This window comes from Pseudophryne corroboree, chromosome 9 (genome assembly GCF_028390025.1).
Source record: "Pseudophryne corroboree isolate aPseCor3 chromosome 9, aPseCor3.hap2, whole genome shotgun sequence".
Lineage (NCBI taxonomy): Eukaryota > Metazoa > Chordata > Amphibia > Anura > Myobatrachidae > Pseudophryne > Pseudophryne corroboree.
In genome coordinates this window covers 296697562-296710815 of record NC_086452.1, presented here as the reverse complement: position 1 = coordinate 296710815, position 13254 = coordinate 296697562, and the positions used below count along the sequence as shown (strand labels likewise).

Genomic DNA, 13254 nt, shown 5'->3' with positions numbered 1-13254 from the left:
GCTCTGAGTGACTCCATCTTGAATTTGAACCTTTGTATGTAAGTGTTCAAGGATTTTAGGTTTAAAATTGGTCTCACCGAGCCGTCCGGCTTCGGTACCACAAATAGTGTGGAATAGTACCCCTTTCCCTGTTGTAGGAGGGGTACCTTGATTATCACCTGCTGGGAATACAGCTTGTGAATGGCATCCAATACTGCCTCCCTGTCTGAGGGAGACGTCGGTAAAGCAGACTTTAGAAAACGGCGAGGGGGAGACGTCTCGAATTCCAATTTGTACCCCTGAGATACCACTTGAAGGATCCAGGGGTCCACTTGCGAGTGGGCCCACTGCGCACTGAACTTCTTGAGACGGGCCCCCACCGTGTCTGCTTGTAAAGCCCCAGCGTCATGCTGAGGACTTTGCGGAGGCGGGAGAGGGCTTTTGTTCCTGGGAACTGGCTGTTTGTTGCAGCTTTTTTCCTCTCCCTCTGCCACGGGGCATAAATGAGGCGCCTTTTGCCCGCTTGCCCTTATGGGGCCGAAAGGACTGCGCCTGATAATACGGCGTCTTCTTAGGTTGAGAAGCTACCTGGGGTAAAAATGTGGATTTTCCAGCAGTTGCCGTGGCTACCAGGTCTGATAGACCTACCCCAAATAACTCCTCCCCCTTATAAGGCAATACTTCCATGTGCCTTTTAGAATCCGCATCACCTGACCACTGCCGCGTCCATAAACCTCTTCTAGCAGAAATGGACAGCGCGCTAACTCTTGATGCCAGTCGGCAAATATCCCTCTGTGCATCACGCATATATAGAAATGCATCCTTCAAATGCTCTATAGTCAGTAATATACTGTCCCTATCTAGGGTATCAATATTTTCAGTCAGGGAATCCGACCACGCCAGGCCCGCACTGCACATCCAGGCTGAGGCGATTGCTGGTCGCAGTATAACACCCGTGTGAGAGTATATACATTTTAGGATATTCTCCAGCTTTCTATCGGCAGGTTCCTTTAGGGCGGCCGTATCAGGAGAAGGTAGTGCTACCTGTTTTGACAAACGTGTGAGCGCTTTATCCACCCTAGGGGGTGTTTCCCAACGTGCCCTATCCTCTGGCGGGAAAGGGTACGATGCCAATAACCTTTTAGGAATTCAGTTTTTTATCGGGGGAAACCCACGCCTCATCACACACTTCATTTAATTTCTCGGATACAGGAAAAACTACAGGCAGTTTTTTCTCACCAAACATAATACCCTTTTTAGTGGTACTTGTATTATCAGAGATATGCAATACATATTTAATTGCTTCAATCATGTAACGTGTGGCCCTAGTGGAAGTCACGTTTGTCTCATCATCGTCGACACTGGAGTCAGTATCCGTGTCTGTGTCTGCCATTTGAGGTAACGGGCGTTTTAAAGCCCCTGATGGCGTTTGAGACCCTTGGACAGACGCAAGCTGAGTAGCCGGCTGTCTCATGTCGTCAACTGTCTGTCGTAACGAGCTGACACTGTCACGCAATTCCTTCCATAAGCTCATCCACTCAGGTGTCGACTCCCCAGGGGGTGACAACTGTATAATAGGCAATTGCTCCGCCTCCATCTCATTTTCCTCCTCAAACATGTCGACACAATCGTACAGACACACCGCACACACACAGGGAATGCTCTGATAGAGGACAGGACCCCACTAGCCCTTTGGGGAGACAGAGGGAGAGTATGCCAGCACACACCAGAGCGCTATATATAAACAGGAATACCACTATAAAATGTGCTTTTCCCTTTATAGCTGCTGTTAGTATCAAAACTGCGCCAAATTAGTGCCCCCCCTCTCTTTTTTACCCTTTTCTGTAGTGCAGGACTGCAGGGGAGAGTCAGGGAGACGTCCTTCCAGCGGAGCTGTGATGGAAAATGGCGCCTGTGTGCTGAGGAGATAGGCTCTGCCCCCTTCTCGGCTGCCTTTTCTCCCGCTTTTTTGTAAGTTCTGGCAGGGGTTAAAATACATCCATATAGCCCTGGGGGTTATATGTGGTGTATTTATGCCAGCCAAGGTGTTTTACATTGCTGCTCAGGGCGCCCCCCCTAGCGCCCTGCACCCTCAGTGACCGGAGTGTGAAGTGTGCCTGAGTAACAATGGCGCACAGCTGCAGTGCTATGCGCTACCTTGTTGAAGACTGATGTCTTCTGCCGCCGATTTTTCCGGACCTCTTCTTGCTTCTGGCTCTGTAAGGGGGCCGGCGGCGCGGCTCTGGGACCGAGCTCCGAGGCTGGGCCTGTGTTCGGTCCCTCTGGAGCTAATGGAAGCCCAATCCACTCTGCACTTCAGGTGAGTTCGCTTCTTCTCCCCTTAGTCCCTCGATGCAGTGAGCCTGTTGCCAGCAGGTCTCACTGAAAATAAAAAACCTAAAACTAAAACTTTCACTAAGAAGCTCAGGAGAGCCCCTAGTGTGCACCCTTCTCGGCCGGGCACAAAAATCTAACTGAGGCTTGGAGGAGGGTCATAGGGGGAGGAGCCAGTGCACACCAGGTAGTCCTAAAGCTTTTACTTTTGTGCCCAGTCTCCTGCGGAGCCGCTATTCCCCATGGTCCTTACGGAGTTCCCAGCATCCACTAGGACGTCAGAGAAAATATACACTCACAGTATATCACATAAAACAAGCATCTCACAATAGTGGCAACAGTCGGACTCTCAGCTCCATGTGGAGGCTCTAATCCATTCGGCGTCCTGGAGAACCCCGGCGCAGTCCCGGAAGCGAGTCACAAACCAAGCCTCGATCTCAGCGGTGTGCAGGAGTCACCTCCGCTCAGTCATCAAGTTCCCAAAACGTAAACGAGTATGTCCAGGTATAAATATATTACTGGATGGGATTAGGCCACACCCCCGATGAAGTATTGATGACGAAACACGTTGGACGTGGCCTGTAGGACGCTAGATGCGGTGATGTCATTGCCTGTGTCCTGGAGTACGGGAGATCTAAACAACGGACCTGTTACACTGCAGCCATGGCGGTTTAGGACTGCATGCCACTCGGAGGCTAGGCTGCTAGATCGTGAGGCGGTTTTGATGATTCTTTGATGTAAGTGAGCTTTTACTTTAAGTAAATCTGTTGTTGATTAGTACTGCGCCCCCCACTTTGTTCATATATATCTATGTATCTATATCTTATATAGAAGTTATAGTAATTTGTAACAGACATTACTGCAAAGACATACCTGCACAATGTAAAGGCAAGGGCAGTGTTGAGCACCTCCTCCTATGCTGATCCCAATGACATTCTGCGAGTCTTTCTTTAGAGACACTGTACCTGGGACTGTTGGTATCCCGCTAAAAGGGAAAAATTGGACTTTAGAGAGAATGGAGATATAACTCTAGTAGATTACAGAAAGTGTTTTGATTCAATACCATTTAGTGTTGGCAGAGTAAAAAAATTTACTCTCTCTTTCATCATGGCAGGATGGAGCTGGCACTTAAAAAAATAAAAAAAATAAAAAACCACTATCACTTTAAGCTTAAGATCCACCTCTCTGCAACTCCCAAGAAGCCAGTGCGGATTTAGTGCCTTCGGAGTTGGGCATGTTCTAGAAGAGTTGGAGGAGGAGGAGTTGGACTTTTACTTTCCCAATCTTTTGCATACTCTGTTCTACCACAGGTTCCATCACTCACATTTACATAATTTGAAGTACATTCCATTAGGGTTTACTCTCCTTTCTCTCTGAGTGTTGCAGCTATCTACCGCCCACCTGAGCATCCAAAACAATTTTTGGAAGATTTTTCTGCCTGGCTCCCTCACTTCCTATCCTCTGACATCTCCACCACTATCATGGGTGATTTCAATATTGCCATTGATTGTCCAAAATCTGCTGCTCACGCCTCCAAACTACTCTCTCTAACCTCCTCTCTTGGCCTCTCCCAATGGACTGACTCCTCTACTCATCAGGAGGGCCACTGCCTTGATCTAGTATTCACCAGACTATGCTCTGTCTCTGAACTCACTAACACTCCTTTCCCCCTCTCAGATCACAACCTTATCACTTGCATGCTTTCCTCCATTAATTCAAACCCTGTGTTGCTGAAGACCTCCAATCTTCCTCAAACCCGCAGAAATATTTACACAATTAATCTTCAAGAACTTTCCACTTCACTCCAACAACTGCTTTCACCTATTTCTGCATTCACCTCTCCTGAGATGGCTGTATCACACCTTAATGAGACTAGAACTAGCCCTTGATGAAGTGGCTCCAGCTACCCATCACACTCCACGTACGCCTAGATGTCAACCATAGCACTCCAAATTAACAAGACAAGACAACTACAAAAACTCACACGAAAACTTGAATGTCAGTGGCGTAAATTTTCGTATTTCAAGTGACTTCCTCACATATAAGACTGTCTACCATTCTTATAAAAATGCCCTAGACACTGCCAAACAAACATATTTCCAAACTCTTATCTATGCTCAAGCCTCTAACGCCAAACGACTCTTTAATACATTTAAATCACTTCTGAATCCTCCCGCACCTACCCCACCAGCCACTATCAAGGCACAGGATCTTGCTTCCTACTTCAAGGAGAAGATTGATAAGATCCGAGATGAAATGGTATGCTCTTCGGCAGCCAGTGACCTGCTCCGTTCTTTACCTGAACCCTCTGGCACTCTTTCTTCATTTGATCCCACAAATGAAGATGAAGTATCATCACTCTTCTCATCCTGCTTCTCTACTACCTCTCCTCTTGATCCTTTACCCTCACAAATAAGTAAAGCTCTGTCTCTGGTGCTCATCCCTACCTTAACTAACAGCTGTAATCTCCTCTCTCTCTCTACTGGTATTTTTCCTTCACTCTTCAAGCATGCAGTGATTACTCCCATTTAAAAAAAACGAAATTCTGACCCTAATGCTCTCTCAAACTACCGCCCTATCTCTCAGCTCCCTTGTCTCTCTAAGCTACTTGAGAGACTTGCCTACACTCGACTCACACACTTTCTTAACTCATACACTTTGTTGGACCCACTTCAGTCAGGCTTCCGTTCCCAAAATTCCACAGAGACAGCACTGACTAAAGTGGTTAATGATTTGGTCACTACTAAGTCTAAAGGCCACTACTCACTACTTATTCTTCTAGATCTATCTGCTGCATTTGACAGTGTAGACCACTCACTTCTCATACAGATACTACAATCTCTAGGTCTTAAAGACACAGCCCTTTCTTGGTTCCTATCCTACCTATCTAATCGCTCCTTCAGTGTTCGCTTCTCTGAATCTACCTCCTCTTCGCTACCTCTTTCAGTTGGAGTACCGCAAGGCTCAGTCTTGGGTCCTCTGCTTTTCTCTTTCTATACCTCATCTCTTGGTAAACTAATCAGCTCTTTTGGTTTTCAGTATCATCTGTACGCAGATGATACTCAAATCTACCTATCCTCCCCTGACTTGTCCCTATCTGTACTGGACCGTGTCACTGAATGCCTTTGTGCCATTTCATCCTGGATGACATCTCGCCACCTCAAACTGAATATTTCAAAGACAGAGTTAATTATATTTCCACCGACCAATAGTAGGTACCAACCTGATATCTCTATCATTGTTGAAAACTCGACTATCTACCCTACCCCACAAGCTCTCTGCCTAGGTGTCATCCTTGACTCTGATCTGTCCTTTGTTCCCCACATTCAATCTGTCTCAAGATCATGTTACATGCATCTAAAAAAAAACATATCCAAAATACGACCATACCTTACACAAGACACTGCTAAAACTCTAATCCACGCTCTCATTATCTCCCGCATTGATTATTGCAATAGTCTCCTAACTGGTCTTCCCAAAACGAGACTCTCACCACTACAATCCATTCTGAATGCAGCGGAGAGGCTTATCTTCCTCGCTAGACGTTCATCGTCTGCAGATCCGCTCTGTCAGTCCCTCCATTGGTTACTTGTACTCTACCGCATTCAATATAAAATACTTTTACTCACACACAAGGCCATTAACCAAACTACACTAATGTACATCACTTCGCTTATCTCAAAATATCTCCCAACCCGACCTCTTCGCTCTTCACAAGACCTGCGTCTCTCATCCACACTCATTACTCGCTCCCACTCACGATTGCAGTACTTTCATCGGGCTGCACCCACTCTGTGGAATGCCCTACCAAGCACAATAAGACTCTCCTCTAGTCTCCAAACCTTCAAGCGTTCCCTGAAAACGCACCTCTTTAGGCAAGCATATGAAATTCCAGAACCGCCCACATAACTTTCATAAACCTTCCTATCAAATTGCATCCACTCTGTACAGTCCACACATATCCTCACATGTCTTCTCATTCTATGCAATAGATAGCACCTTTCCTTGTGTACACATGCCTATTTCCCTATAGATTGTAAGCTTGCGAGCAGGGCCTTCCTACCTCTATGACTGTTTATCACCCAGTTTGTTATTGTTATTTCAAATTGTAAAGCGCAACGGAATTTGCTGCGCTATATAAGAAACTGTTAATAATAATAAATAAATAAAGACTGTGGTTACAGCCCTTGCTTTAGTTAGTTTTATCACTTTTTTGTAAATATATATATATATATATATATATATATAGATATAGATATAGATATAGAGAGAGAGAGAGAGAGAGAGAGAGAGAGAGAGAAATAGAAAAAGTGCACTCACCAGAGCAAATCCATAAAAAAAAAATATTTAATCCTCACATATGCATCATAGTTGGTGATCTCAACGTTTCGGTCCACTCCGGACCTTCATCAGGATAAGCACAGCATTATCTGTTACAGCAACTTGTCAGTGTCAAAACCAGACCAGCATCACCCAAACAGTGCCTGACAGGCCCCTAAAATACCACCAGGAAGTCCCAGAAAAGGCGGCAAATTCAAAACAGCCAATCATAATGTATACTGAAATTACATCACTTCCTAATCCACCAATTTACCAAATAATGAATAATAATCTTAATCAATAGGCTTTAAACTGCCAGGTCAAAGCATCCATTAGGCTCAGTTACTTCTACCTGGCCAATACATATAACACCTAGCCATCGACAGCATTGATCAGATCAAATAGGGGCCTTTAGCGTGCGCTCCACCGAGTACCGGCGGAACGCACCACGCCACTTCTGCTTCCGGAGCAATGCGTTCCACCAAACATCCGTGGAGCGCATCGCGTCCTCATCATTTCCGCTTCCGGGTGCGCTCCGGGACACACAGAGAGCACCCGTGCGTCCAGATTAAAAGCCACCTGGGTGCGTTCCACCAGAGACCAGTGGAACGCATCCACCTCTTCCGCCGCCCATCCGTGATGCCTCCATGGCAACCAGGGACGCAGATGCGGTCCACATGCAACAAGTGGAGCACAACGCGTACTCTGGCACCATGCGTCCGCCATCCTGTCATCCTGGTAGCATAAGTGTTTTTAAACATATTACCCTGATCAAAGTTATCTGGACACGGCGGGTCATATATAGGCAATAGTGGAAACTCAAATTTAAAGGGACCCTGGAACGGCATTAAGGAGCCCGTCAGGCAAAGAAAGAGCACATGAATCAGATCTAACCTTAACCAAATATATACACAGTGCCATACCCATAATAGGCAGGCACAGGTATAATGTTAAACTAACTAATGAACATAAATACTCCTACAAAGTACCAAATAACTAATATGTAGAAACAAAAAAACACAAACAAAACACACAAAAAAACAAAATATAAATGTCCAGGGGTGTGTTGGTCAACAAAAAACAAAAATCCTTTTAATTTTAAAATACACTATAAAGAACGGGAGGCCCGGCAGTGCTGCCAAATCTCCAGTTTTAACAGTACGGTATGTAATGTAGACAACATTCCAATAATAGAAACACCTTTCAAGGAGTATAACAAACTTATCGCAGAAAAATGTTGAGTGGGTTACACTCATTGAGGCCATGAGGGGCCACTGTCCCGAGGCGGAATATCCATCGCCCCTCAAGCTTCTTCAATAACAATGTCCGGTCTCTTCCGCGAACTGGAGGCGGCACCCAGTCAATAATGCGACATCTAAGGGTCGATAGCTGATGACCCAATTTCAAAAAGTGTGATGCCACTGGTTTGTCCGTTACTCCAGAAGAGAGTGCCTGTCGGATTGACATACGGTGATTAGCCATCCTCTCTCGAAATTTACAGGTAGTCATTCCTACGTAAGACAGTCCGCACGGACAAGTCAACAAATAGATGATAAAATCTGAGACAAAATGTAGCTTATATCGAATACGTATAGAATCACCATTCTGAGGATGAGGAAAACCTGGCCCCGACACCATATGTTGGCATGTTGCGCAGCCTGTACACTTGAAGCACCCCGGTTTTTGTGTTAAGAGCCAGGTCTTGTCTACCACTTTCTTGGTCTTGCTCGGGTGCATAAGGAGTTGTTTCAAGTTTTTCCCCCATCTGTAGGCAATCATAGGGGGTTCAGAGCAGTGCTTGCCAACCGTTGGGTCTGTGCTGACAATGGGCCAATGTTTCTTAATCGCCCTAGACACAATCGGGGACCGTTCATCATATTGAGTGACAAAGATCATCCTTTTGTTGTCTTTTTTCACTGCACGTGTGAATTTTTGGCGTGCTCTGGTGAGGCATTTCTCAATAGTCTGATGTTTGTAGCCCCTCTCACGGAAACGTTGTTTCATTTCAAGCAGTTATGTCTCAGCAACACAAGGATCCGAGTTGTTTCTCATAACACGCATGAACTGAGAGATAGGCAGGCTATTTTTCAAATTCGGTGGATGATTGCTTGAAGCATGAAGGATAGTATTACGGTCCGTATCCTTTCGAAACAGCGTGGTGCTAAACCCAGACCCCTTGCGAGTGATCGTGACATCCAAAAAGTCAATCTTCTCATGATTACACATACCTGTAAACCGTACTGTACAGTCAAGTGAATTAAGTTCACTAAGCATCAAATCAAAACCCTCCCTGGTGCTCTTCCAGATCAGGAAAATGTCATCATTGTACCTTTTAAAGTACAAAATACTGTTCCGAAATCTAGGCAAAATATGCTTCATCTCATACTCATGCATAAAAATGCTAGCGTATGCCGGGGCCACATTGGACCCCATGGCGGTACCTGACGTCTGGATATAGTAATCACCCTCATACATAAAGTGGTTATGCACCAGTACCAATTCGAGTAACTGTAAGATAAACTCAACTGGAGGGCCAGAAGACTTATTTGCCATTAGCGATCTCACTCCTGCTATTCCCTCTTGATGCGGAATGATAGTATATAATGAAGCCACATCCATTGTAGATAAAAAAAATGTCACCCTCAAGATCATTGATTGACAGAATCTTTTCAATGAAATCACCCGTGTCCTTAAGATAACTTGGAATGAGTACCATCAAATCCTGTAAAAAGGCATCAATGAAGATCGGCAGCGGTTGCAACAAGGATCCCCTGGCAGAGATAATCGGTCTGCCAGGGGGATCTATCAAGGTCTTGTGCACCTTGAGCAGGGTGTACAAGATCGGACAGATAGGATGATCAACCCGTAAATACTCTGAAATCTGTTCCGTAATCCAACAGTGTGCAACCGCCATCTTAATGATGTCATCAACAGTGACCTTGATGCCTGGAATAGGGAATGGGCATGGCACTGTGTATATATTTGGTTAAGGTTAGATCTGATTCATGTGCTCTTTCTTTGCCTGACGGGCTCCTTAATGCCGTTCCAGGGTCCCTTTAAATTTGAGTTTCCACTATTGCCTATATATGACCCGCCGTGTCCAGATATTTTTGATCAGGGTAATATGTTTAAAAACACTTATGCTACCAGGATGACAGGATGGCGGATGCATGGTGCCAGAGTACGCGTTGTGCTCCACTTGTTGCATGTGGACCGCATCTGCGTCCCTGGGTGCCATGGAGGCATCACGGATGGGCGGCGGAAGAGGTGGATGCGTTCCACTGGTCTCTGGTGGAACGCACCCAGGTGGATTTTAATCTGGACGCACGGGTGCTCTCTGTGTGTCCCGGAGCGCACCCGGAAGCGGAAATTATGAGGACGCGATGCGCTCCACGGATGTTTGGTGGAACGCATTGCTCCGGAAGCAGAAGTGGCGTGGTGCGTTCCGCCGGTACTCGGTGGAGTGCACGCTAAAGGCACCTATTTGATCTGATCAATGCTGTCGATGGCTAGGTGTTATATGTATTGGCCAGGTAGAAGTAACTGAGCCTAATGGATGCTTTGACCTGGCAGTTTAAAGCCTATTGATTAAGATTATTATTCATTATTTGGTAAATTGGTGGATTAGGAAGTGATGTAATTTCAGTATACATTATGATTGGCTGTTTTGAATTTGCCGCCTTTTCTGGGACTTCCTGGTGGTATTTTAGGGGCCTGTCAGGCACTGTTTGGTTGATGCTGGTCTGGTTTTGACTGCGACAAGTTGCTGTAACAGATAATGCTGTGCTTATCCTGATGAAGGTCCGGAGTGGACCGAAACGTTGAGATCACCAACTATGATGCATATGTGAGGATTAAAAATTATTTTTTATGGATTTGCTCTGGTGAGTGCACTTTTTCTATTTCTCTATACATGGACTTCCTTTGGACTTCCCAAGTGACACCCCAGCCGTTGGACATTGTTTGATGTGAGTGCGACCCGCATATATATATATATATATATCTATATATATCTATCTATATATATATATCTATATATCAGATATAGATAGAGGACAGCGCTGATTTGTTCTCTTAGGAGCAAAGGTGTATACAACAAACGAAGAAATACACCACATAAACAAATTGTTTAAAAGTCCAGATAACACTTTAAATAAGTGTAAAAAATGTCACTAGGTCCTTCTTTGCGTTTATAGAACCGCCGCTCCCCTTTTTTATCAGTCCGAATTCCAACGGATGTAGTAAATCTATAGAAAAAGCATATAAACGGGGCGCTCCATAGCGCCTTAAGGCGGAGTTTACTGACGCTTGTATACCCCGGAGCTGGTAATCCTGAAGCCGACGGCAGGTGTGATCCTACCTGCGGCTCTCAAACGGTAGTAACACACGGCGGGGTGAGGAATCCACTGCAGCCGGGCGGCCTTTGGTTCCAGTATTGCCGGGGATTTGTGTGTGAAATCATGTGGTAACCAGCCCACACTGGTTGCCAGTCGGTACGAGTTCAATTTTACCGTTTATGTTTTTTAAGAAATGTCATTTTATTAAATACATTTATGCACTATGGAGTGCCCAATTAATATATGCTTTTTCTATATATATATATTTTATTTATTTTTTTATTTTATTTTTTTAGACTTTAAAAGGTGCCTGTCCGCTGCTTGCAGTCAGTGGGGGTTTCATCGGCTGTCGGGAGCCTACGTGAGTAGCGAGTAGCAGGCACTGTCCAGGGGGTGGGGGTTGAGTTTGTCTACTCCCTCAGTTCCTGTGACTGTAGAGCGCACAATAGATCCACAGCTCCCACTCCTTTGCAAGTTGAGAACTGTGGAATGTAAAAAAATAAGAATTTGCTTACCGATAATTCTATTTCTCGGAGTCCGTAGTGGATGCTGGGGTTCCTGAAAGGACCATGGGGAATAGCGGCTCCGCAGGAGACAGGGCACAAAAGTAAAGCTTTCCGATCAGGTGGTGTGCACTGGCTCCTCCCCCTATGACCCTCCTCCAAGCCAGTTAGGTACTGTGCCCGGACGAGCGTACACAATAAGGGAGGAATTTTGAATCCCGGGTAAGACTCATACCAGCCACACCAATCACACCGTACAACTTGTGATCAAAACCAGTTAACAGTATGATAACAGAGGAGCCTCTGAAAGATGGCTTCCTAACAATAACCCGAATTAGTTAACAATAACTATGTACAATTATTGCAGATAATCCGCACTTGGGATGGGCGCCCAGCATCCACTACGGACTCCGAGAAATAGAATTATCGGTAAGCAAATTCTTATTTTCTCTATCGTCCTAGTGGATGCTGGGGTTCCTGAAAGGACCATGGGGATTATACCAAAGCTCCCAAACGGGCGGGAGAGTGCGGATGACTCTGCAGCACCGAATGAGAGAACTCCAGGTCCTCCTTAGCCAGAGTATCAAATTTGTAAAATTTTACAAACGTGTTCTCCCCTGACCACGTAGCTGCTCGGCAAAGTTGTAATGCCGAGACCCCTCGGGCAGCCGCCCAAGATGAGCCCACCTTCCTTGTGGAGTGGGCCTTTACAGATTTAGGCTGTGGCAGGCCTGCCACAGAATGTGCAAGTTGGATTGTGCTACAGATCCAACGAGCAATCGTCTGCTTAGACGCAGGAGCACCCATCTTGTTGGGTGCATACAATATAAACAACGAGTCCGATTTTCTGACTCCAGCTGTCCTTGCAATATATATTTTTAATGCTCTGACAACGTCCAGTAACTTGGAGTCCTCCAAGTCACTTGTAGCCGCAGGCACTACAATAGGCTGGTTCAGATGAAATGCTGACACCACCTTAGGGAGAAAATGCGGACGAGTCCGCAGTTCTGCCCTGTCCGAATGGAAAATCAGATATGGGCTTTTGTAAGATAAAGCTGCCAGTTCTGACACTCTCCTGGCCGAAGCCAGGGCTAGTAACATGGTCACTTTCCATGTGAGATATTTTAAATCCACCTTTTTTTAGTGGTTCAAACCAATGAGATTTTAGAAATTCCAAAACCACATTGAGATCCCACGGTGCCACTGGAGGCACCACAGGAGGCTGTATATGCAGCACTCCCTTAACAAAAGTCTGGACTTCAGGAACTGAAGCCAATTCTTTTTGAAAGAAAATCGACAGGGCCGAAATTTGAACCTTAATAGATCCCAATTTGAGACCCATAGACAATCCTGATTGCAGGAAATGTAGGAATCGACCCAGTTGAAATTCCTCCGTCGGAGCACTCCGATCCTCGCACCACGCAACATATCTTCGCCAAATGCGGTGATAGTGTTGCACGGTTACTTCCTTCCTTGCTTTAATCAAAGTAGGAATGACTTCTTCCGGCATGCCTTTTTCCTTTAGGATCCGGCGTTCAACCGCCATGCCGTCAAACGCAGCCGCGGTAAGTCTTGAAACAGACAGGGACCCTGCTGAAGCAAGTCCCTCCTTAAAGGTAGAGGCCACGGATCTTCCGTGATCATCTCTTGAAGTTCCGGGTACCAAGTCCTTCTTGGCCAATCCGGAACCACTAGTATCGTTCTTACGCCTCTTTGCCGTATAATTCTCAATACTTTTGGTATGAGAGGCAGAGGAGGAAACACATACACCGACTGGTACA

The 13254-nt window shown here is 45.6% G+C and overlaps 1 protein-coding gene across 4 annotated transcripts in view; it reads right to left on the bottom strand.

Moving 5' to 3' along the window:
• The window catches only part of PICK1 (protein interacting with PRKCA 1), a 272889-nt gene that overhangs the window by 158767 nt on the left and 100868 nt on the right, over positions 1–13254 (bottom strand). For all 4 annotated transcript variants that reach the window (XM_063940387.1, XM_063940385.1, XM_063940388.1 and 1 more), the window contains one exon: positions 3187–3298. In XM_063940387.1, coding sequence (XP_063796457.1) covers positions 3187–3298 — 112 coding nt within the window. The remainder of the gene's footprint in view (positions 1–3186; positions 3299–13254) is intronic.